Genomic DNA, 27,251 nt, shown 5'->3' with positions numbered 1-27,251 from the left:
GTGGGAAAATCGGTGCAACTACTTGAGGGTTTTATTATTATGCAGTTTTTGAATACAATCTGGCCTTTCTGGCCCAACGTCTGCCCATCGTCTCCCTAGCTCACCCTGCATTAGCCTCTGGAGGCACTGCATCAGCCCTTAGAGCCTCTACGCCACCCACGCTGGCTCTCTGAGGCATTGCGCAACTCCTGGTTGGCTCTGTGTGAGCCCTGGCTGGCTCTGCGTCATGCTCTCGCTGGCTCTGCATCCCTCTCCCCTGGCTTCTGCGCTGAGCCTCCCGGTACTATCTCTGCCTCTATATTCACTGCCCCTCAGCTGCAACTCTGATCACTCCTTCGATTTCCTCAGCAAGCCCAACCCCAGAAATTTGAATTTTTGATCAACTCGATGTGTTCTCCAAGGGATCCTCAAGCCTCCTTTTACACTTTTCTCGTTGACAATTGAATGGCCGACATTAAGTCCCTAATCAACGGTTAAGATTAACTCGCGCTTGATCCATGAATTTTAGACCCTTCTAACACAAATTTATATTAATTCACATTAACATTTTATTTTTCCTAAGTTTAGACTTAGGGACTCCATTAAAAATATTAATTATTTTAATATCTCCCAAACTGTTTAGAATCTGCCCAAACCATTTCTGGGTATTGGAGATCTCATGTGCCTTAGCCTCTCCACCAATTTTCGTGGCTAGAGCACATCCGATGCTACCCCAAATCAACAATTTTCTTCCCTTTTTCTTTTGTTGTTGTTGTCCTTCTTTAGTTTAGGACAATTCCTTTTGTAGTGTCCATATTCTTGGCATCCAAAGCATTGGACTTTGGACATAGTCTCTGAGGATTGGGAGACATTTGTCCAGAGCATATTGGGCAGGACGAGTCTTCTGGATTGGGAAGAATTGTGGGCGACTCTTCGTTAAAAAGAGATCAGACAACTGACCAAGGCGGGAAGTAGCAGCAAAGGGGTTGGGATCAAGAAGGAAGAGGAAGAGGATGCAGCTCTAGCATATTGGGGAAAGTAGGAGAAGAGGAAGAAGAAGGACCTCTTCAAGGTCAAGTGCTTCCATTATGGAGAACTGGGTCAATATGCGAACCAGTGTTTGAGGAAGAAGAGTAAGGAAGAAGCTTCTGACTCAAAGGCAGCGACAGTGAGGGCGGAGAAAGAAGTTGAGGAGGATGACGATTGTGCCATGTGTGCTCATGTGCCACTTGAGAAGAAGTGGGGAGACATAGAGCTGTAGTCAGGAGGACTACAAGCAACGAGGGGTAGGATCCTTGAGGTATCCAACCTCTTGGATTATACCTTGCGATGGGAGGCCCGAAGAGGAGTAGCAAGACTGGCGGATGTAGGTAGAGACGAATGCGGATGAAGCGGCAAAGAGTGCTACAGTGTAGGAGTCCCCGGGCAACGCGAAGCTAGTAAGCTGCAACAGTGTGAGAGGCATGAGAGTGTTGTAGCAGTGCAGGATGGCATGGAGAGGTGTGCAATAGTGCGAGATGCAGGGAGTTGTTGTAGCAGCGTAGAGGTTAGTAGAGGGAGCACTTGTGAGCGACAGAGAGGGCTTCAGCGTTGGGAGTGTTTCTAGCTTGACAGGGATGTCAGAAGTTGGGTGGATCAGTTACTTACTTCACAGTAACTGAGTTGCGGTGTAGTAGCACAATGCAGCATGATGAGAGGGGATGCAGTGTTGGGAGGATCGACCAACAACAACATAGATGCAGAGGGAGCTGCCGTACGGATGCAACAATGACAGTGGCAGGGCCATGGGCAACAATACAGGATGCAACAATGCAGAGGATGTTGGGCGGGGAGGCCTAGCATCAGCACAGGTACCGGTGTCGGATAATCAGAGTGATGATCAGTGTGGAGTATTACTAGAGCACAGTCCTTGGTAAGAGGTAGTGTTGATTTGGGTTAGCATCGAATGTGCTATAGCCATGAAAATTGGCAGAGAGGCTAAAGCACATGAGATCTCCAAGACCTAGAAATGGTTTGGACAGATTGTACCTGGTTTGAGAGATATTAAAATATTAATATTTTTAATGGAGTTCCTAAGTCTAAACTTAGGAAAAATAAAATATTAATGGGTATTAATATAAAACTGGGTTAGAAGGTTCCAAAAGTCATGGATCAAGCCAAATCTGTTCTTAGCTGTTGATTAGAGATTTAATCTCGGCCTTTGAAGGACCAACAAGAAAAGTATAAGAAGAGGCTTGAGGGTCAGTTGGAGAACACACTAGAGTGATCAATCATTCATTTTGCTACAACGGGGTTGCTAAGCACAAGTGAATCAGTGATCAACAGCGAGGGGTAGTGAGTACTGGACAGAGAGGCAAACACAGTACTGAGAGACCAGTGCAGAAGCAGGGAGAGTGAGAGCAGCAGATAGTTTAGGCCACGCGGAACCCAACAGAGAGCGCAGAGGCCAGAGGGGCTGCATCATCCACGTAGAGGCTGCTGGAGTGACGCAGAGTGTCCCAGAGGCTGCGCAGTGCCTCAGAGGGTTGACGCAGGTCAGGAGGCTGATGCAGAGGCCAGAAGGGCCAATGCTGAGCTTCAGTTGTGCCAGAGAGGGTTTCGTTGGACAGGTTTTCTGAATACCTGTTTCCGAATATAGAGGTATTGTTGCCATGTATTTTTCTCTGTCAGGTGAGCCGGTTAGGCACCCAATTGTACTCAGAAAGACTGCATTATAATATAACCCTCAGAATAGCTGCATCGGTTTTCCCGCATTGGGTTTTTCCGGGGACATTTGTCCAAAAATAATGGTGTCACTTGTGTGTTTGTTTTCTTTCAGCTGATGATCTGTAGATATTGGGACTGTACTTGAGTTTATTTTCAGCATTTATATGGTTAAATAACTTGTTAAGTAATTAAACAAGTAGGTGAAATAAACTAGATAGTACAGGAAGAATTTCTAATGAGTTAGAATTAGAAATTCCAACACTTTGATTAGACCCTTTCACATGGGATGATGTCTTCCTATTCTCCACCAACAAACGAACTTGTATGTCTGTAATGGGAGGGTTGTTATGACAGCAGAGACAACCTCCTTCTCCTTGCGCGTGTGACTGTAATAGGCTTGAGAACAACCACATTACCTTCGCTTTTCTTCCTTATTTCTTCGCTTGAGTGGGAGGCCCTTTAGGCCTATATCTCTTGCACAAATGATAAGATATGTTTGACCTGTGAGTCTCTGCTGTTATGACCACAGACAACCTTCCTTTTCCTCGCACGTGTGACTACATCTGCCCTAGAAATAGTCCTCTTAGGCTCGGTTGTGTACCCTTCTTCTGTGCTGCACTTGGAGACCCCTTCTTTATCCTTCATTCACTCTTTTCTTGGCTTCTACCTTCGCTGATTTCAGAGATGGATTACGTTGTCTTTTGAGGGAGTGGACAACGACTATATATAGAGGTTTGTCCCTCCTTTAGGCCGAATTGAAGGCCGACTTGAAGACTGCAGGCCGACTTGAAGATTCTTCATCATTTTTGCTTCTTGAAGGATGTCATTGCATGGAGAGGACTTGACTTTGCTCTGATGGTTTTCCTTTGACTCTTTATACAAGTATATACATGGTGTAACATGCCCTTAAGGTCTTCAACATAATTCTTTTGACTCTTTGACTCACTTATAGCACTTTAACATGTGCTAGACTTATTTCAATTAGCAATAAACTCATTGACATATATTATAAAAATAATATTTTTTTTCTTGAATAAACACAAATATCAAAAGTACATTTATGAAGACTGAACCTAGTTACATTTCCTTCAACACTCTCTCTTAACTAGGGAGGTATTCATACAACATTACAAGGTGTTTGGCTATGTTTCAATCTTGAAGAATTCACATAAGAGAAACCAGATTGGCAAAACCCTTCCAAGGGGAAAACCCAAAAATTCTCTTCGTATAGATCCAAATCAAATGAGATATCCAAGCCCCATAACCACAAAAACTTCCACCTCTAGATGCCAAGTCAAACCTTCCTTTCTTCTAGCATATTCATTAGCAAGAGACCAACAACAAGAGATGTACCATACTAATTTTCCACAAATTCTAGTACAAGAAGATGTTGTCTTTTTCAGATTTTGGTTCTCCACTTCTTCTTTGTCCTCTCTGCAAGTAGACCAAAACCATCCAAGTATGTGTGTCCAAATGAGCTCCATCTTTCCCTTGTTTATGTTGTTTAGAGGGGGCGCGAATAGACATGTCCATTGGGGTAGGGCTGACTTGGCACCTAGAGGGGTTTCTGACCCAAAATTACATACTTAAAAAGTCTTTTGCTTTTTCTTTTACAATAGATCCAAATACGACTTTGACTCAGAAACCTAAAAGCATGAAGAACATGCTTGTCTTGAAAAATAATATATATATATATATATATATATACATTTTTTTACATAAAATACATAATGGAACAAATTATGAAGACCGGAACTAGTTACATTCTCCAACAATGGATGGGCGATTGAATGCGAAGGAAGAGGGTTAATACAATGGGAGGTGGACTAGTGTGCAAGAGAGGGTTGATGTGACGGAAGAGGGTTCACATAGAGTAGTGCACATAATGTAGAAAGATTCAAACTTTGCCCTGTTGGCATGAAACTATCCAAATGCCCAATAACATTGGTGAGGGCTAGTTGATGTAATATCTCGGGCTTAAATGCTTGGAATATCTTGTCCGCCCCTCAGCCACTTAAGTGAGAGTGAGATTGTTTGTAACTTGCCAATACGGATTGGTCTAGGAGGGGCAAACATGTCACCGATGAATTTAAACCTAGGCAGGGAGGATAGCTTCTTTTAACTACCACAAAAGAACACTATTGTTTGTGAAATGATAAATGCAACAAAATGATGGCAACTTGTAGATGCAATCTCATTCTCATTCTTTGATATCCTTTGCTACTAGGGTTTCTCAAAAAGTTGTGAGTGGTGTGGGGCAAAAGGCCCTTTATTTCAATTTTGGATGCATTACATTTTTCATGTCTCATGAGTTTGACTTGTCAATACTTGTCCTCTATTGAACTCACATGGGACACATCCCCTATGTAGGACACATGTACCATGTTAGTTTGACTTGCAAGAAGTGTGAATTGACACATTGACGAGTCTAATCCATCGGATTCATTGCATATTAGGGGAGGTGGATGCGTTAGGTGTGCTATATGGAAATCAATGTGTAAATTTAAAAGCCTATCTAGTATCCATACTTATTTGCTAAAAAAGAAATCAACAAATGAAATATAAAATGAGGGCTTGATCTTTTTTTTTGACATAACTCCAAATGGGTACAAGAATCTGAATTCTAGTCATGTGGATAATATGTAGACCATTGATCTAGATACTAGATCCACCAAAATCAACCCACAAACAACTCCAAGTGAACTGCAATCTCACTTTGTATCAACTTTCTTAGCTACAATTCTAAAATTTACAAATGCTCATAAGCACTTAACAAGAAAAGTGCGAGGAAAATAAGGTCAAATCAATGTTCAGTTGGGCTTGAGCCAGTTCCTGTCCAAGCTGGTGGCTTCAGGGTTTGAACCATAGTTTTAAAAAAGGCCAGTCGAACTAGTAATCGGTCAAACCGATCAGTTAGATATGGCCAGATAATGAATTGGTAGAAATATCCGGTTGGAGGGTTGGTTTGTATCTATTAGTTACCAAACTAGCCAGTTTGGTACCTAATCGGTACAAACCAGCCCTAACTAGCTGGTTCCAACCCTAATTAGCTTGGTCAGATCTCACATGTGTGGGGGGGAGCTCAGGATCCTCAGTTGCTATTTTTCATATGGGGTTAGTTGGAGAACACACACAGAGATTGAGGAAATTGATTTTCTAAGGTGAGAAGTTCTCAGGAGGAAAATCGATTGGGGAGATCTTGCAGCTGAGGGGCAGGGATAGTTTGGGAATACTGACAGAGAGGCAGAGAGAAGCTTGTGGAGGCAGCGCAGTAGCCAGGAGAGTTGATGTTGGGCCAGTCTGGGCCCACATAGCCTTGACGCAGAGCCAGAAGGGCCAGTGCAGAGGGAGAAAGCTGCCTTCCACGCAGAGGGTCGGAATAGCCGGGAAAGCTGACGCAGTGGGCAGAAGAGCCAATGTAGAGCCTCAGAGAGCTCCATGTAGGCCCACGCAGTTATTGCGAAGGGGCAGCGCAGTTGTAGCCAAGGCTAGCCAGTTTTGCTGCCGGATCAGCTGAAATCTGCCGGGTGAAGTGAGGTAAAACTCGCTCAGGTTTTTCCGCCATTGTATTTCTCTGTCATTGGTTTGCCGGGAGGGAAACCAACATTTGTATTTAGAACTACTGCTTAATAATAGAAAACCCTTAGAGTTGCTGCACTGATTTTCCCTCATTGGGTTTTTCTGGGGACATTTAGTCCAAAAATAAGTGTCCTTTGTGTGATTGTCTCATTTATTTTTCAGTACTTGATCTGTATGTTGGTGTAGGCTGCAGTGTATTTGCATTAATATTTTCTGAATATTTATGAAAATAACTTGTTAAATGAAGAACACAAGTAGGTAATGCAAATCAATTTACTGCAGTAGGATTTCTGGTTGATTAGATTAAGAAATTTTCACATGGTATCAGAGGGATTGCCGATCAAGGAAGACTGAAGCCATCAGCGAAAGGACAGAGGAAAATCTGTGCTAAAGACAACTATCCCGAGAGACAACACAATGTCAGGCCAAGAGAGAAGAGGAGGGGTGACGCAGTCACCAAGGGAGGCTCACGCAGAGCTTGCGTCAGCCTAATTAGGTGACGCTATTGCTGCAGAGGGCAGCACAATGATTATTAGGCCAGTGCAGTGACTGTTGAGTCTCATTTTTCCAGTTGTCGGGGCTAGAGGTGCAACACAAACTTCATCTGGAGTGGTTGGTGTGGTGCTAATTTTGTTGGCGCAGAACAATACCTAGTGGGGCAGAAGCAAAGTAGAGGGAATCAGTTCCTCAGAAGATTTCTTGCCAAGAAATCTAGATCCAGTGCTGAGTAGCAACAAAGAGAGATCAGAGGGGTGGTTCGATAGTGGTTGGCAGAAGGATTTCCATGAAGGAAATCAAAATTCAGAGGGAGCTTGTTGCTTAGAGGAATTCTAGTGCCAAAGAAATCCATATCCAAGTTTTGCTGGGGCAGCAACAAAAGAGGGAGAAGAGAACCAGTTCGACATTCATTTGAGCAGAGATGGCGGTTAATGGATTGAGGGATCATGATAGGTTGGATGGAGCATCCAACTTCGTCATCTAGAAGGCCAACATCCTGGCAGTTATGGATAAAAATTGGATCAAGGATTATGCCTTGAAGACGGTTGTTGTTCCGGTTGATGCTGATCCTCTCAAGAAGTACAAGGAGGCTCAGGCAAAAGAAAAGTGCATGATCTTGGATGGAGTCGAAGATCATTTGATCCCACATATTGCTGAAAAGGACACAACAAAGGAAATGTGGGAGGCCTTGACCAGATTGTACGAGGGGACTTTCGTTCAGTGGAAGATGTTGCTTGAGAGTCCGTTGAGATAGTTTCAGATGCAGAGGGAGAAGAAATCGATCCCTTCCTTCTCAGGTTGCAAGGGATCCGTGACCAGCTAACTTCCGTAGGGGCTGCGCCAGATTCTGAATTTATGGTTAGGACTGCCCTAAATGTAGTCACTGAAGACTAGGAAACCTCTGTCCAAAGCATCTTGGGCAGGGCTTCTCTTCCCAGTTGGGAGGAGATGCGGGCAGGTCTTCGATAGGAAGAGATCAGATGGTTGACCAAGGTAGGAAGCAACAACAAAGGGATCAGAGTCAAGAAGGAGGAAGAGGAGGATGCAACTCTCGCATCAACAGGACAACAAGGGCAGAAGAAGAGAAAGAAAAAGGACATATCCAAAGTCAAATGCTTCAGATGTGGAGAAATGGGTCATTTCGCCACGCAGTGCCCTCGGAAGAAGGGCAAAGAAGACAAGTCTGACTCAAATGCTGCTCCAGCGCACGCTGACAAGGAGAACGATGAGGATTGCGCCATGAGTGCTCATGCACCTCTAGAGAAGAGGTGGGGTGATATTGAGCTGTAGTCGGGAGGACTACAAATAGGGCAGGATCCTTGAGGTGCCCAAACTCTTGGATCACATATGGCTACGGGAGCCCTTAATGATAGTAGCAGAATGACGAGAGTCAGTTGGTGTGAGGGATGATGGAGCAACAGTGGCAGAGCTAGAGTGCCAAAGTCTGAAGCAGTGCAGTGGAGTGTTGCAGCAGTGCGGAAGGCACAAAGTAGATACAACAACAATGCAGTGGCATCAGAGGGTCAGCACAAATTAGCAGCAGAGGTAGCTTCAGCGTCAAGGTGCATCCAGACTGATCAACATGTCAACTTTTGGGTGGCTTTTCTGTTGCTTACTTCTCAGCAACTGAGTTGCAGTGCAACAATTAGCAGTGGCAATGCTATGGGTAGCATGATGCAACATATTGGGAGGGAGTTGCAGTGCAAATGCAGCAGTGACAGTGGCAGTGTCATGGGAAACAGTACAGATTGCAATAGTGCACTGGATGAAGGGCAACAAGCCGAGCATCAACAGCGCAGAGGACCAATGCCATGGATCAGTGTGATACTTCAGCTGGGAAGTATTGCTAGAGCACAACCAATGTCGTGGATCAGTGTGATACTTCAGCTGGGAAGTATTGCTAGAGCACATTCCTCGCTAAGAGGATGTGTTGATTTTTGGGTAGCATCGGATGTGCTCTAGCTCCAAAATTTTGTGGAGGGGCTAGAACACATGAGATCTCCAAGACCCAGAAACCGTTTGGAGAAATTCCACCCGAATTGTATTTTATTAAAATAATTAATATTTTTGATGGGGTTCCTAAGTCTAAACTTAGGAAAATTAAAATATTAATAGGTATTAATGAAAATATGGGTGAGAAGCTTCTAAGAGACAAGGATCAAGTCTAATTTAATCTTAGCCATTGATTAGAGATTAGATCACGACCGTTGATTTCTCAACAGGAAAAGTATAAAGGGAGGCTTGGGGTCAGTTGGAGAACACACACAGAGATTGAGGAAATCGATTTTCTGAGGTGAGAAGTTCTTAGGAGGAAAATCGATTGGGGAGATCTTGCAGCTGAGGGGCAGGGATAGTTCGAGAATACTGACAGAGAGGCGGAGAGAAGCTTGTGGAGGCAGCACAGTAGCTAGGAGAACTGACGTTGGGCAAGTCTGGGCCCACGCAGCCTTGACGCAGAGCCAAAAGGGACGAGGGAGAACGTTGCCTTCCACACAGAAAGTTAGAACTGTCGGAACAACAGGGTAAGTTGACACAGTGGGCAGAAAAGCTAACGCAGAACCTCAAAGTGCTCCACGTAGTTACTGTGAAGGGGCAGCGCAGTTGTAGCCGGGGCTGGCCAATTTTGCTGCTGGATCAGCGGGAATCTGCCGGGTGAAGTGAGGTAAAAATCACTCAGGTTTTTCCGCCATTGTATTTCTCTGTCACTGGTTTGCCGGGAGGACAACTAACATTTGTATTCAGAACTATTGCTTAATAATAGAAAACCCTCAGAGTTGCTGCACCAGTTCTCTCGCATTGGGTGTTTCCGGGGATGTTTAGTCCAAAAATAAGTGTCCTTTGTGTGATTGTCTCATTTATTTTTCAGTGCTTGATCTGTATGTTGGTGTTGGTTGCAGTGTATTTGCATTAATATTTTTTGAATATTTCTGAAAATAACTTGTTAAATGAAGAACACAAGTAGGTAATGCAAATCAGTTTACTGCAGCGGGAATTCTGGTTTATTAGATTCAAAAATTTTCACATGGTATTAGAGGAATTGCAGATCAAGGATTCAAACGTTTTTGATGTGATTCAAGCAATCGGTAAGTGCATTTTGCTCCCATTTTTTTTTTCCATTTTTGCTACAATAGTTTTCCTGTCCATTTGTTTACATGCTAGTGCATTTTTTCTTTATTTTTTTACATCATTCATGGCTCAATTAAGGGCAGCAGGGAAGGGGCAAAAGAAGGGGAAGAATCTCCCCATTGGTAATGCCACTCCTATTCCAGTTTCATCAGGGTCTGTAGGTGCTCTATCTATTGGAAGTGGGGCTGCAACAACATGCTCAAATATTGAGGGAAAATAAATTTAGAAAGACATCAGGTTCAAGAAAGTAAATATCCCTTGTGGAAGCATGTCACTCTTGAGGGGTCATCCTCCACACCAACAGATGCAAAGATTACATTGGATACAAAGGAGATGGATGCAAAGGAGAGCAGTGGTGACCATGACAGTGATGCTGATTTTGATGATGATGATTGATTAGCTACCTACTACCTTGTAGTTGTTTTGTATTTGTCATTGGCATTGCTAGTCAGGAGTCCTCAGGACTCAGTACCTATGTAACACATTTTGATTTTGATGACTTAATGAAAAAACTGCTTGCCTTTCTCCTATTGGATTATTGATGAATCTGTCACGATTGTATTTGTATGCATAATGTTACAACTTACAAATTTACAATGTAGAATTTAGATGTATGTCTGAATTTGTATCATCATGGGAATTTGTGTAATATGAAATCATTGAAATATATATATATATATATATATATATATATATATATATATATATATATATATATATATATATATATATATAATGTGTCCTGTTCTGTGGGGTCTACATGCCCTGTCGGACACTCAAATTTACATGTCCCGTGTCCCCATGTTAGGTGACTTAGTTGATATGTATTGCACTCTGTGCCATTTTGATATATTCACCCTCACATGGTATATAGATGAACAAACTTTGCATATTTTGTCTTTAATGGTTTGGAATCATGGTTTCATTCCTTAAAAATAAACTTTTCACTAAAAATTAGTTGTTTTATGTATTTTTTCCAAATCTGGTTTGAATCCAGATAGGTGTGCTGGTTCAAAACCTGGTTCCGGTTTTCAAAACTATGTTCTGAACTGGCTGGTTCTACCAAGAGTCAGTGGAAAAGCAGTTACAAGCCAAAATGGACTGGAAAGACTGCAAAACTGTCTAAAATTGCCAGTTTTGACTACTGAGCAGTGAGCACAAATGTAATGTGTCTTTAAATTCGTGCTAAGTAAGATCGCATTGAAAGATATTTGGATATTCTCTCTTAGTATTTCGGTGAAATTTCTCCTACCATCCAACAGTTTAGCATATTCTATATATTGCAAAGAAATTGGTGATTAGGCTGTACTTTAGGGCATTGCTCCTTTTCTCTTGGTGGTCACTTTCCCAAAGTGGTGCATGGGGAAGGGTGGGATTGAATTAAAGTCGGGGGTTCTTGGATTTTACCTAATATCCCAACAAACATTATATGAGCTCACTTATGTGTATGGAGGTAGATGGCAAAGGATGAAATAATGCCATGATTTCATGCTATGCCATGGCACCACTGTAGTTTTCACTCTGGATTCTAGGCATCTATATTCCTCCTCTTGATGTCAGAGCTACTATTCAAAAGTGCATCAGATGTGGAAAGGTCATAGTGAAGGCTAGTGACTTGAAATGAATGTAGTGTCTACTAATGCATCAAGTATTTTGTGAGCTTGAATTGACACGTCTACTTGGAGGTAGATGGGAAGAGCTGAGAGAATATTATGACTGCTTTCTGCATACTGATTGCCCTTTTATGAGGGGAAGGCCATAGCAAAGGCTGGCTAGTGACTTGAATTGAAGGTGGTGTCTATTAATGGATTGAATATTTTGTGAGCTTGGAGGTCAATAGCAAGAGCTGGAAAAATATTATGATAGCTTTCTGCAGATTGATTGTCGTCTGTACAGTTTCACTTGCGAGGTGCCACATCCAGAATGAGCTCTTTATGGAAGCAGTATTGGCATTTGTTTCTAGTAAACTGGGCAGTGATCTTTTAAGGAATTTTCTGTTATATCTCTTTTGAATAAAGATGGCAATTTTGAATTCTGTAATGGAAAACTTGGGCTGTACCTGAAGATGATGTTGATGATTATAGCAGCGGACAGATACTTATGCATAGGCTAACTGTCAAGCATGCGGGAGTCGTCCAAAACTCTCTAGGTACTTGCTTACTTTATTAAGTGACTTTTATGATTATTTCCTCAGTATAACCTAGGAAAAGCACATTGATTAATTAATTAATTAATGTTGGCTATTGGGCTAAGGTTTCTTAAAGAAAGTGAATTAGATCTAATCTGTACCATTGATCTCAAGTGTGTTAGGATTTAATCCTAGCCATCTATCATTTTTGAGATTAGGGTTAGGGATTTAGCTCAATGAGAAATTACAAAAAAAAAGCCTAAAGAGAGGAGGAAGACTCATCATAATTATTGAGTGTGATTTTCTCAAGAGAAGAGTGAGAGACTCAGGGCTATGGAGAAATAAGTGTTGCAGTAAAATATTTGGAGAAGGAATCGTGTGGAGGCCAAGTTACTGAGCACTAAAGGGACGAGACTTAGCTAGCACAAGCTGAGGGTTAGCGCAGAAGGCCATATGTGTTATGGCTAGGATGAGGTTGAGAGGATCATTCAGCATGTGGACTGTATCAGTGGTGGCTAGGAGAGAGGAAAGACGAATTGCAGATTGTTAATGTGCTGTTTCTTGCCTGAATGCTTTCATCCTTCCCAGGCACAATCAAAGTCTTAATCAATTACGTAGTTAATGAAGTTCATATTATTTTGTTTGTTGATCATACCTAATACTTCTGATGCTCGATAGTGGATATTCAATTCTTATAGACAACAACTGCATTGCTTGTAGGTATTTAGAGTGCTTTGCAACTTAGTATTGATATGAAAGATTTTATAGGTAAAAGAGTATATTTATCTTTTCCACTAGTGGCATATGCTTTTTAATTGTCAGGTTATATAAATAAGATAATATACAGAAAATTAAGATGATCCTTGAGAATTTTAAGGACCCCATGTGGAATATTCTGTCATTTTACAGGGAAATGTAGCTCTTGATGTTGCTCGAATTCTTCTTCGTCCATTAAATGAACTGGCTACGATTGATATCGCAGAACATGCTTTATCTGCCCTTCAGAAGAGTTGCATCAGGTCAATGGATAGTCTTTTGATTCTATCTTTATGCTTATGATATAACTACATATATTATAGTTCTTAGTTCCAATTTCAAATATTTTAATTTCTGAAACTCTTCTGGGAATACAGGAAAGTGTATTTGGTTGGAAGGCGTGGACCTGTCCAAGCAGCTTGCACAGCAAAGGAATTGCGAGAGATTCTTGGTATGACTTTATGCACCTTTTTGTTGCAGCATGTGCAACAACACTGCATTTCAAGATCCTTGATTATGTTTTAACTTTTTGTATTGCTTATGTTTAAATTTGATCAAATAGATGCATTTAAGGGTCTTAAGTCACAACTTTTTGTTTCTGAACTTGTGTTAACTGCATTACATGTCACATTGACAGTTTTGTAGACATTAGGTGACTCCATAGTTGCACGGCTTGCCAAATTTTTGTCTTGGTTCATGAATATTTGTCTGACCCTAGTCTAGGTTACCAGAATGGCAGAAGGTGTTCTGGCACCAGGTTAGTTGATTGCTGAATGATATGGTTAGTAAAAAGATATTTACATGAAGTCCAAGACTATGGATTTTCGTATTGTAATTTTTCCAGCAGGCATTGGTCTTTATGTGGGGGTGCTTTTCATCGTTTTCTTCCTAATATTTCACATTATGGAAGTGCTTTTAAGTTGACAGTCTGTCAACCTCTATAATAGTGGTTCTCCCAGTTGAGATATACAAATTCGTTCCAAATTTTTATTTTGGTTTGTGACTATTTGTCTACTCTTCGGCACTGTTACTGGAGTGCCAGAATGTATGCTGGCACCAAAATAGATTATTGGTGAATGGCATGGACACTAAAACAATATTTACATTAGGTCAAAGGGTTCAGATTTTCATATTTTAATTTCTCCTGCACTCATCTGTCTTTATCTGGGGTTGTTTTTCATCAATTTATTGTTAAATTTTCACAATACAGAATTGCTTTTAGTTGGATAGTCTGTCAACCTTTATAACAGTGGTTCTTCTCCCAGTTGAGATGTAAAAAATTGTTGCAGGGATTTCTTATCTTTTTAATTTATATATGTACTTTTGCATATAGGATTTCATAGCAGTCGTTACTGGTAAGGTGCTAAGTCACATGACACGAGGACACGAGACATGGAGGACACGTAAATACGAGTATTTGACACGAGACACAACAACCCTGGAAATAGGACATGAGGGACACGTTTTATATATATATATATATATATATATACTGAAATATAATTCCTGATCCATATTAAGTTACTGAAATATAGTATTAGTTTATTAATTTACTACATCAATGATGTTCATTGCTCACAGTTCAATGTTCATTCTTGAATTTTCATGTTATTAACTTATTAAACAGATTGAGAACCAAATCGAGGATCTCAACAGGGGCATTCTGCGTATTGCACATATGACATCAGACACTGATATTTTCTTTCTCGGCAGTTCTAGTTCTCTTGTTGACTAGTATATGAATATGACTAACTCAAGCTGCACATCCTGGAAAATGTGGGCAATTACAAGACAGACTCAACTAGGTAGAGCCCTATATATTTAAGTCAACTCTTTGTACCCATTGAAATTTGCAATTAAAACATTACAATGGCTATACATGCATGCTTTCTTCATTGGTCAGACTTCGAGATATGCAGGGAGTCGAAAAATGTTTTGAAGAGTGGGAATTTGATGGCCTAAGTTATGATATCAGAGTGCCCAATGTACTAATTGATGCCTATATCACAAAAGGAATGATTGAAAAGGCAAGCCACAGAGTCTTTCTTGAACATGTTTTAGAAAAAGGAGGAAAACCAAATTTCAAAACATGGGAAATGTGGATATTTAGAGAACAAGCAAATGCATCGAGCTATAGAGACCATGAAGAAAGCTATTTCAAAAGTTAAAAATTGTGAATGGCAGCTGACACCTGAAAAGGCTCTTGAATACATTGATACAAATTGTATAGGTATGGGTGCATGGAATACAGGACAATGCTGACTTGGTCCCCACATGCTCAAAAACAAGAAATTTAAGCCCCAAACCACGAGCTCCTAACCATGAAATCTATTATCCAGGACCCAAGTCGATGTGACGCTGACAGTTGGGAATCGCTGATGGAACTTCCAACACAACACAACAATGACTCCAATGAGCAAACAATGACCAAGTTCCAACACAACAACGACTCCAACAAGCTTCGATGGCGAAAATGACCAAAAAAACCAAAAAATGAACCATTGATACAAATTATATAGGTATGGGTGTATGGAATACAAGAAAATGCTGACTTGGTCCCCACATGCTCAAAAACAAGAAATTTAAGCCCCAAACCACGAGCTCCTAACCATGAAATCTATTATCCAGGACCCAAGTCGATGTGACGCTGACAGTTGGGAATCGCTAATGGAACTTCCAACACAACACAACAATGACTCCAATGAGCAAACAATGACCAAGTTCCAACACAACAACGACTCCAACAAGCTTCGACAGCGAAAATGACCAAAAAAACCAAAAAATGAACCATGTGCGGGTTTTATGAGTGACTTTTTGTGGGACATGTGTCCTAAGGGGCAAAAACGTTAGGGCACGTTTTTGCCACGTCCAAAATGCGTGTCACGATTGGGGGACACAATAAAAAACGTTTTGGACACGTTTTAGGTCGTATTTCGTGTCCAACACGTGAAATATGGGACACGTGACCCTGAGGGATGTGTCCTGTGACTTTGGTAAGGTGTAATTTATCAGGAAGTCTACCTAGGGATGTAATGCAGTGTTTTTTGGGTAGAAAAAATAGAGGTAGTAGAAGTTGAGAGTAGAGGTAGGTTGTATAATCTTGATGTGTATGATGGAGCCATATTATATCACTAATGTATGTCACTAAGGCCAAGATATGTTCATTTATTGTAATACTAGGTCATGGTCAAGGTTGACCTAATCATAACTCATTCCAATTGATCTTTTTCCACAGACATTTCCCTTTGACTCCATTAGCTAAGGATTGAGAAAATGCACGAGTCCATTAGTGTGTCAATCCTATAAATTTAAAACCCTATTTTTTTAATGTTTTCTAGGGTAAATCAGGGTTGGGTTACAGCAAAATCTGCATTAAATAGAATAAAAATACCTTGGACATCTGTCCTAGGGTTAGGATTTGCATATACAAAATTGTAAAAACAAAAACATCATTTTATTGCATTTTTTTGGCCACTTGTTAGGGTTGACGTTTAGGGTTTTCTAGCTGTTTTATGTGTTTTCAGCCATTGAAAGTTTGCTGCAATCTATTTCCTAGTTTAATCATTAAGTAGCGTTTGTTTATTTCTTGCTTATCATCAATTTTAGGCTATTTTGTTATTTCTGTCATAAATTTTGCAAGCTGTAAATTGTGCTGCTTAGAAACCCTAATTTATAATAGCAATTGGTAACTCAAAGGTAGCATGTGTTTGGGAACCTATTTGAGCCTCTCTAGGACTAATTAAGCCCTATGGATTTAGCCACAAGGTCCTTTGAACTCGTTACCTTGGAATTACATCTCACTCGGAGCCCTACTTTCTTTTTTTATGTAAGCTTTTTTTTATTAAACTGATACTAGATTACGTAATATACAAAACTGTAAAAACAAAAACATCATTTTACTGCATTTTTTAGCCACTTGTTAGGGTTGACATTTAGGGTTTTATAGCTGTTTTATGTGTTTTCAGCCATTGAAAGTTTGCTGCAATCTATTTCCTAGTTTAATCATTAAGTAGCCTTTGTTTATTTCTTGCCTATCATCGATTTTAGGCTATTTTGTTATTTCTGTCATAATTTTGCATGCTGTAAATTGTGCTGCTTAGAAACCATAATTTATAATAGTGATTGGTAACTCAAAGGTAGCATGTGTTTGGGAACCTATTTGAGCCTTTCTAGGACTAATTAAGCCCTATGGATTTAGCCACAAGGTCCTTTGAACTCGTTACCTTGGAATTACATCTCACTCGGAGCCCTACTTTCTTTTTTTATGTAAGCTATTTTTTATTAAATTGATACTAGATTATGTAATATCAAAATCCTTTTGCTGTGGTTTGCCAGATTGGAAACCAAACCAATGGAAAAAGTTAATGTCCATGGTTTGCTACATTAGAAACCAGACCAATGGCAAAAGTTAATGTCTTTTGTCCCAAATGTCCATATACTAATTGGATATATACAAAAAGGTTCATTGATCAAGACTTTTTTATGCAAGATATTATGCCACAACATTGGTAAATTAAGTAGAAAAACCATAAGTTAATTAGAATCAAGAGGACATGGAAATGTCAGTAGTGCCTAGAATGGTTGGATTGATTGGAGGTGCAGGATTTGGATTGTTGCAGAGCTGCTTTTCAATGCTGTTGGAAATGTAACTAGTTTCAGTCTTCATAATTGTTGTTGTACTCATTTCAATATGTGTCTTATGTAACAAACAAAAGAAGAAAATAAAAATTTACTATTTTAAAGCATGGGTTTCATGCTCATTATTGATGGCCTTCTAGGTAAAAGCATCATAAGATATATTGTCACGAGTCAAGAGAGTCAATATCATGTTTACAAGACCCTTCCAAGCAAAATGTAATTGGAAAAAGAATTATTTTTGAGTCTAGAAAGTCCTGGAAACTCCAAAAGTACAAGTCGGCCCTAACAGCTTCAAGTTAGCCTAGAGGAATGAATTTGACCCCCTGGAAAGGCTATATAAAGAAGCAGTTCGACCTCATTTGGCATTCACTCACACACAAGTTCAATCTCAAGAAGAAAGTTCGATCCGTAGTTGGGAGGCAGGAGAAAAAGATAACGAAGGTCTCAAAGAAGAAAGGAAGGACGAAAATCTTGTTTTCGGGCTCTACCTCTTTCACACGTGCAAAATTCTAGGGTTTCTACAACTACAAAGGAGGCCAACACTGCAGGTCTAAGTTGCATAAGAGCGAAGTACAATATCTTATGGCTGGAAGGGAGAATACTCTCTTGACCTCGTTGACCTTGGAAGGAACTATCTTGCTCTAGGAAGGACTCAAGAAGAAGTTGGATTAGGGTTTTTGCAACAACTACAAGGCCAAAATTGCAGGACAGAATTACAGGGAAGAGGTTGTGGTTGAAGTTGCCATTAGAAGCTCATTCTGCTGGAAGGGCTGACTTGGTACTTGGAGAAGGACTTGGTCTAGGATTTGGGTCTTCGTTGTCTCATTTGAAGCAAATTTTATAAGAAGAGAAGAGTTTTTTGGGTTTTCCCCTTGGAGGGGTTTTGCCCTAGCTTGGAGCCTAACTTCTATATCCATTGTCTTTACTGTTTTATTTTTGATATTTGTTTGATGAAGAAGATCTAATAAAGAAACACAAGAAGAATAATAAAGTTCACGAACAATTATTAAGGTTAAGGAAAATTGGAATTAATAGCTGCCACATGTTGGACATTGGATAAATCAATGCTCCCCGTATGTTTCGTGACATTGACTAGCCGCCTCTTGTGGATCCTTATCTCTGACAATGTGATTATTGACTAACACCTGTGGATTTTGGTCTAACGACATTCGTGGTTCCCAACAAGTGGTATTAGAGCGTAGGTCATGAGTTCGATACACAATTGGCTTGCGTTGGGGGGGGGAGATTGTTGGACATTAGATAAATCAACGCTCCTTGTGTGTTTCATGACATGGACTAACTGCCTCTCATGGATCCATATCGTTGGCGATGTGATCGTTGACTAACACCTGCGGGTTTTGGTCTAACGACAATTGTCATTTCCAACACCACATTGCATTTTCCAACAAATGCAAGCCAATTCTTCCTGTTCTTCCACCCGTAGTAGTGCACTCAGACCCCTATTTTATTGAACATTATCCTTGGGTGTTTTATTTAGTGGAAATCTTGGAGGATATTTGGCCTGGGAGTACTTGGGTTATCCAATCTATGAGATTTGTTGGGGAAGCCTCCCTTGTAGGGAAAATATTTGACCATTGAACAAGAGAGCAATTGTCAAGGTGGTAGTGACAAATGATCCTACTATTGCCTTTACCTAGAGTGCTTACTGAGGTTTTGCACTAAGGTGCTAAATTTTGTTGTAATAGGCACATAACCTCTCTAAGTTTTTTTTTCTCGTTAAAGCTATACTATTCTATTAAGTTATGTACAGCAAAACATTACAATCAGAAAGTCAAGTTGCCCAAGGCCGACTGTGGCTCTTTGGGTTAGCAGTTTGCAGCTCAGTTTTAGCCCTCGCAGGGGCAACATTACCAGACAAAACCTCTTCAGACCCATGACACCATACAAAATTGTAATCAGACCAAGCAGGAACGGCCCGCGCAGGGGCTTCAAAACAGAAACAGAGATTTTTCCCTCGCAGGGGCGACAGAGGACCTTTGACAACATAATTACGAGTCCTGCAAGCAGGACTATGGCATACATAAACATAAATATGAACTAGAGAGACCCAAACAGAAACACTCGGCCTATACCAAACGCGGACGAAGACTAGAGACTTATATCGGACCTGAGCAAAAGAGGAGGATGACGGAGCGTGCCGCAGGATGCTAATCCTCTGGCTTCTCCTCGATAATTCTACACCACCCGTGGCCTTCAGGGAAGCCTTCCCATTCTTCCGCTGCGGCTTTCTGGGAGGTCGACGCCTCCTTCTCCTGAGGTTGGATGGGAGTCTGCTCAGGTACTCCCTTTGGCTCTTCTTCAACAATTTCCGGCTGCTCATCTGGGAGCGCCCCCATACTGCCCATACCGCCTTCATCTTGCTGAGAGTCCTTAATGAATAGGACCGAGACGTGTGCATTAATGCTTCCAAGGGTGAAAATGGCAGTCCCAAACGCTGGCAGAGAGGGCGGTCCAGCACTGGGACTGCCTGTATCCATAAATTGACTAACCTGAATGGGGGTGGCCCCTGCTCTTCTGTAGCAGAAACAACAACAGCAGTGATGGTGGGATTCCGTTGCGGGGTTGCGCGAAGGACTTCCACGAGCGGTGCCTCTCCGACTGAGTAACCTTTGCCTTGGTTTGACCATAATTGCTGAGATGCTGGTGGCGTGGAGCAGAGCGTCAGATGAAGATTTACCCTGCTTGAATCGCCCTCCCACGTAATTGAGACCCCTCCCAGCAGATCTGGGACGAAGCTCAATGGCACATAAACCGCAACCCACAGGGAATTCGAACTTGAGATGTCCCTTAGCTTCTTGATGGCCGTCTGCAACAACAGGAGCGGAAGCCTGTAGGAGAGGATTTCCCACAAGAATCTGCACTGCGTGAGCCTTGCCTCGCGAATGGACCTGCAACAATCCTTTGCCCATCTTAAACCTTTCAAAATTCTCTCGATTACTGCCCTCCATAACTGCTCCCTGCTACCACAACGATTCACCTTAGGTTGCATTGAATGCACTGAGCTCACGTCTCTGCTTTTCATTCCTCGGCGGCAAGAGGCAATGAATTCCTTAAATGAACACGAGGCGGCACATGCTTGGCATGTGGCCTTTCCCTGCCAGGCGTGCTAACACCCGCATCCGGGGATAACCTCTCTAAGTTAGGGTGCCCTACATGCATAATACATACTTATTGACTCAAGTACCATTTTTAAATCATCATAGTGATCTATTGCTTTCTCTAAAAGTGTTAAAGCTACGAGTACCATATACTATTCCACCCTCTTGCTATCTTGGCTATTGCTACCACCACCTTGCAACCACCTAATGAAACCATATTCAAACTAGGGTATTTCACCATGGAGGTAATTTTTAGACTAGCCATACTCGATAACCACAAATACTGGGAAATTTTTGATGATGATGCTCAATCCTCAACTTTATACAAAATACCGATTAGGATAGAAATCAAAGCAATGAGGAGCTCACTTTAGAAGATGTCCATGAAATGTATACACTTGAAAAGTTGATTCCCTTAGAAAAGTCTTTCACTAAAATCATGGATTCAAAGTTGAAAGAATAACAAATAGACCACTAGATGTAATTGAGATAAAAATAGGATTTGAATCGAACCCTCAGATGGTTAAAGTAGGCAAGGGAACAACTTACCAAGGGCGATATGAACTTGGAAAGCTATTTTGTGAATTTAAGGATGTATTTGCTTGGTCATATCAAGACTTAGAGGCATATAGTAAGGACACCATTCAACACACTATTCACTTGAAGGATGGGGCGAAGCTAGTTTGGCAGAAGCACAAAGCCAAAACTAGTCCCCCTCATCCAAAAGAAATTACAAAAGATGCTTGATGCCAAAATTATAACCCCAATTAGACATTCCTCTTGGCTCTCTAACCCTGTAGTCACGAGAAAGAAAATCGACAATATTAGAGTGTTTTTGGACTTCAGGGACCTCAACAAAGGATGCCTCAAAGACAATTACCCTTTGCATAACACGGAAAATATTTTGTAAAGAGTCACAAGCATAGGAATGATGTCCATGTTAGATGGATTTTTTAGGTATATTGAAATCTTGGTTAAAGAAGAGGATCAATTAAGGATTGCTTTTACAACTCCAGGGGGAACCTTCAAGTATCTAAGAATGCCATTCGATATTTTAAATGTTGGATCTACCCTCCAACAAGCCATGGACTTTTCCTTTAGATATTTGATTGGAAAAAATTAAAATTGTCGAGATATACCGAAATGATTTGATTATGGCCTCTAAAGAAACAAAAGACCATTGCCAACATTTAATAAATGTTTTTGAGCGAGATGGAAAGTATTGAATATTAAGAAATCTATTTTTGGGGTTGATCAAGGAAAACTCCTTAGGCATGTTGTGTCCAAGGAAGGTATCATCATAGATCTCGAAAGTTTTGAGGTGATTAAGGCCGTTCCCCACCCGAGGATATAATAAAGCTTTGAGATCTTTCTTTGGCAACATAAATTTTATAAGGAGGTTTGTCTCAAATTTTGTTGAAATTGTTAAACCCATGAATAACCTATTAAAACGGGATGTTGCTTTTTTGTGGGATGTGTTGTAACTTTTTATGACACCTTTAAAAGTTACAATTTTTTTTTGAAATTTGCCAGTTGTTCTTGGCTAAATTCTGTGAACATATACAAAGTTGTCAAGACAAATGGTATTATTCTAATAGAAGTTTTTAATTTTAAAATTAATTTAAATTTTCTAGAAATATTTTGTATATTTTTCTAAGTTTTCTTTTTAGAGATTATTCTCATGTGCATTTTCATGAACATGTTTGGGTAAAGAAATATAAAAAATTCCAAGTAGGGGAAGTGGAAAAAGAGCAGGATTAAAGATTTTGGCTTTGTATTTGCCAAGGGTTTTCCCCTACTCTCCGGTATTTACAAGACTGTTTTGTTTCTATCAAAAGAGAAAGAAATTGCACAATGGCAGGTGGTTTGCATTGAAAGATAAAGCTCCATTTCTTCATAGTTCGGTCTGTGAAGAAAAGGTTGTGAACAATGCAACGTCTGTAGTGGTTTTCAGAGATTTCCATAAGTTTTATTTTTCAAGAATTAATAGCGTGATAGTGAAACATTCATATTTCTCCTTGACCTGGATTTGTAACTGGAGTAGAGCAGAGCATTATCATATATGTTGTGTTTTGAGGGATGGTTTTCAATTACCTAATAACCCTAGAAACTATTCATGAATGGTCATGAGCAGATCCTGATTGAATAACAATATCCTTTGTGTAGCTGAGAGGCAATTAGGTGGTGTTTCATGGCCAAACTTGTTTACTGGTTGATTGGTGTGGGATTAGAACAAGAGCGGCAGCTTTTGACCAACCATATGCTTGTAAAAGAATGAATGCAGTGAGTTGTAGAGACAAGCGTTGATTGAGGATTTTTTATTAATTCAATAACATGACATCTGGACAGAAAGGTGGCAGTCAATAGAAGTCATGAACATATTTTCAGGGATCGACATCAACAATTCAGATTTTCAGGATGAGGATCAGCAGTCAAATAAGCACGATCCAGATTTCAAGGCACAGAATAACTGTTAGTCAAATGATAGGTGGCAAGTAAAGATAAAAGCTCCATTTTTGAAGAAATTGACAGGAGGTTGCATTCACTATTTCAAGCAGAGAACTAATCAAACAACTCCAATATTTGAGACACCTTGTAGCCTGTTCCAAATTTGTTTTATTTTTACAGATTTTAATTAATTTTTATTCCTAAAGTTTAGTTTTCTGTTCCTAGGAATTAGAGAAAGTTAGCTTAATTCAATGTTCTATATATTATTTGATTTAGAATGTAAAAGGGTTGGCTTTTGATGCCAAAACCCTGACCATTTTTGTAAAATCTCCTGTTGCAGAATTTTTAATCAAGGGCTTCTGGCTTCAGTTTTACGACAAAATCTGTTTCTGATGTATGTTTTTTCCAGTGATTTCATAGTCTGTTTCTTCATATGTTTTAGGTAATACACAAGTACATGGTAAGGCTAAGTTGAGGATTGAATTCTCTGAAAACCCACTTCAAAGTTATAATCATTACCGAGAAATAGTTAATTGAACAGGTTATTTAAATTAGTACATCTGCATCATTAAATTGTTGCCTTTTGTCGTCTCTCAAATGTATTTATGTGGGTTATAGATATTCTTTTGTACGCCTCTGCTATATTATATGATTAGGTATTCAGGGATATTTAATTATCTAATTTATCTTCTATTCCTCTTCCAAACTCTTTCTAGTTATGTTTTTCTGCCATAGCTGAACGCTCACTTTGATAAGGCCTTTGCAAGAGAGGCCTTTATTTGTTAACCAGGGATTTATGACTCATCAACAACCACCTATACATATCCTAGATCTGGCCGTTGTGCTTCATACGCTACTGTGCAGTGACAGTGAACAACATTAAAAAGCCTCGTAACACTTGAGGGAGCCCCCTCTGGTTCAAGGGCCAACTTGAACCTAAAGATTGGTCGAGTTAGTGCAGTTTCGCAGCCATGAACTGCCTTCGAGAAACAGATACAACAGTATGAAAAAGTAGGAAATCTTTTGAAGAAATAAAGGAGAAAATCAAAACGACTGTTGCTTTAATTAGCATAGATTATTCAAACAATTTCATTATTTATTCCTTTTCTTCTGAGGACACAATCAAAAGGATTCTAATGTAAAGGGATGGTGAAGGAAATGAGGGACCAACTGTTTTCATGAGCAAAGCTCTTGGGGATGGTAAGGTGAGATATACCATTATTGAAAAACAAGCATATGCTTTGCTCAAATCTCTTAAGCATTTTAGGACATATGTGTTGAAATTTGGGCAATTTCGGGATGAATTTCCCCAAAGGGGATACCCTCCAGTCCCATTGAAGATTTAGATTGGTCATAATAAAAATTCAATTGGAATATTATTATTATTATTATTATTAATTTGATGTCAATTTGAGAAAGAAATTATTTGGAAGTTATGAGTGAATTCAAATTTGAATTATCCTCCAAAAGGAACGCCTACTATATATTGGAATGCCTACTCCAACTATTCACATCTTCGTATGGTTCATTGCATTTCTGAGAATGTGGTTTTTTGCGTCTTTGAGGATGTCTATCTCTCTGTATTGACTTCTATTTGGGTCGGATTATTACATATTTGAAGCTTGTAGTCTGAAGCATCAAAGATCTGAGGTTTCTCATCTATACCTGTGATCCGCATATCAATTCTTTCATGGCTCGAACGTATACAACATGTAACTCTCGCAATGCATATTCTCTGTGGACATCGCATGGGTATCTCTTATGTTCTGTGGACATCCAATGGGCCTCAGAACTATGGTATAAACTCACTCTATGGTATAGTATGATCTGCATTGTGGCATCCCTGCATATGGTACAGTTCGCATCGCTGGGTTATCTTTGTTAAGCATGATCTCTGCATATGGTATTATATTTCTGCGTACAAGATTATATCTCTGTGTATGGTATCTCTATTCCATTCTCTGCGTATGGTATTTTTGTTCCATTCTTTGCATATGGTATTGCTATGATGGTTCGCATTCCAGTGAATGGTATGGTCTGCCCGAGTCTAATTATGGTGTCAATGTTCCTATTCCACATAATCGTTTTATACAGTGACATAGTTCCTATTCCGTATGTGGATCGTCTCACATCCAAGTGTTTGTAGTTTAAATCCTTTATGACACATATTTGTATGTATTACATTAACATAACTACTATACTCTGCGACATCTACACAAAGACGTCGCTCTTAGACATAGTGGCGTTGTGATCATAACTGTACAATGGCTTGCATACTTTTACATGGTAGCTGTAAAGATGGGTTTTGACAACGATGATCTTCATGTATGGACAATGATCTATATGACATAATACTTGGTATAACTATAACTTTAACTGTGAAGTGATCCTTGATATAGAACAATAACCCTAACATAGCAGACTTCTGTAGCAGACATTGCGGATGACTGTTGGTAGACTTAATTGGTGACAGTATGTCTTATGATGTATATTTGACAGTTGTGACAGATGATGTCAATGACCATGATCTTATGATGACAATGACAATGATGATTTTTCTTGAGACAATGATATGGCAACAACTCTCTAGAAGTCAGCTTGTTCAGTTCACAATCGAAGATGTGAACTGACTTGGATTGGCCCTAGGTGGCCTGATGTGATTGATGCTTTTCATTATGGATGTACTTTGTATTTTGTCTGAACAATTGATGAATGTCTAATAAAAGAAGATTTTTCATGGGTTTTCCCCCTTGTAGGGTTTTGACTTGGTCTATGACCTAAATCATGGTGTCCCTATCCATGAAGCATGACCCTTATAAGACCCGTGGGTCTTGACGGGTCTTATAGCGAGACGGGTCATTCTCATAAACCCGCGGTTCTCACCCCTACTTGTGAAGACCCGACTTAGGCTCGTCTACCCACATTAAACTTGCATTAAACCCGCACAAGACCCACATAAGATTTGTGAAGACCCTCAAAATTCAATTTTTTTATTTTTATGCCTATTTTGTGCATGCTTTTCTTCCGCTGTTCTTTTATTGTTCTGCTGCTCTATTGATGTTATTGTTCTTTCAACATAATTGCTAATGATGATATGATATTATGGGGTGAATGCAATATGTAAATGTTGAAGATGTTTGTAAATGCAATTATCTAAAGCAAAGAACAATCAAGCCCTCAGAAAATTAACATTATGTTGGATACAATAAGATTGTTTCCTATGTTCTCTATATTGCGGTTAAGGGTGTCTTAACTCAACTAGATTGTTAAGGGTTTAGGGGAAAATTAGGTCTCCAAAATCCAAGAATACAACCCGAACATTAGACAAATGATAATAATCGAAGGTCGAGGATTGACAAAGATGTTAATTGAATGGAAATTGAAAGCCTTTGAGTTAGAAGAAGACCAAATATGTGCCGTTGTAAGTGGGTTGGAATGTGATGTTTGGTATTTTGATCTAATTTATTACCTAAGAAACTTGCTTGCTCCACCACTTGTTGATCGTGAGAGAAGAGCCCTAACATAAAAAGTTATGAAATATTGCTTATTTCAAGACAGCCTTGGTTGGTAAAACCCAGATGGAGTCATTCCTAGATGTCAGATCTTAGATGGAGTAATTCTTAGATGTTAGATCTTGGATGGAGTAATTATTAGATGTTAGATCTTGTCATCCATGCCGATTTCTTGCTGGGAAAAAGCAATTCTCTGCCCTTCCTTTTAAATGTGTGATAGTTGAAGCACCATTTCAACATTGGGGCTTAGGTTTTATCGAAGAATTTAAGGTTGACTCTAATAATGGGCATAAATAGATTTTGTCTGCTACAGACTATTTTACCAAGTAGGTGGAAGTTATACCGACCAAAAGGGCTAATGAAGACATTGTAATAAGTTTCCTTGAAAACAAGATAATCATTGGGTTTTTGAATTCCTTCCAAAATTGTGACAGATAATGCCAGCCTTTAGCTCTATTTCCCTTGCTTCCTTTTTTTGCAAATATGGAATTGTGTTCGCCCATTCTTCAAATTGCTAACCCCATGGTAATGGTCTAGCCGGATCCAACAATAAGAACCTCATGGCTATTATTAAAAAGAATGTGATGGAGAATAAGAAAAGTTGGGATAGCAAAACAAAATATGCACCTTGGGTGAACTGTACCACTATTAAGGCATCTACTGGGAAAATTACTTTTGAATTAGTATATGGACCTGAAGCCAAGCTACCTATCCACCTGCAACTTCTTGTCTTGCAGTGCTTGCAGTATAATACTATTAAAA

At 39.9% G+C, this 27,251-nt stretch overlaps 1 protein-coding gene across 1 annotated transcript in view; it reads left to right on the top strand.

The window, feature by feature from the left end:
• Positions 1-27,251, top strand: part of LOC149183558 (NADPH:adrenodoxin oxidoreductase, mitochondrial-like) — a 251,417-nt gene that overhangs the window by 77,299 nt on the left and 146,867 nt on the right. Inside the window, exons 6-7 of the mRNA XM_089417184.1 lie at positions 12,926-13,035; positions 13,150-13,223. Coding sequence (XP_089273310.1) covers positions 12,926-13,035; positions 13,150-13,223 — 184 coding nt within the window. The remainder of the gene's footprint in view (positions 1-12,925; positions 13,036-13,149; positions 13,224-27,251) is intronic.

This window comes from Pinus tabuliformis, chromosome 3_2, assembly GCF_031772625.1.
Source record: "Pinus tabuliformis cultivar Carrire ecotype Pingquan chromosome 3_2, CPIR1, whole genome shotgun sequence".
In the NCBI taxonomy this organism is placed as follows: domain Eukaryota; kingdom Viridiplantae; phylum Streptophyta; class Pinopsida; order Pinales; family Pinaceae; genus Pinus; species Pinus tabuliformis.
This window is presented reverse-complemented; position numbering and strand designations above follow the sequence as displayed.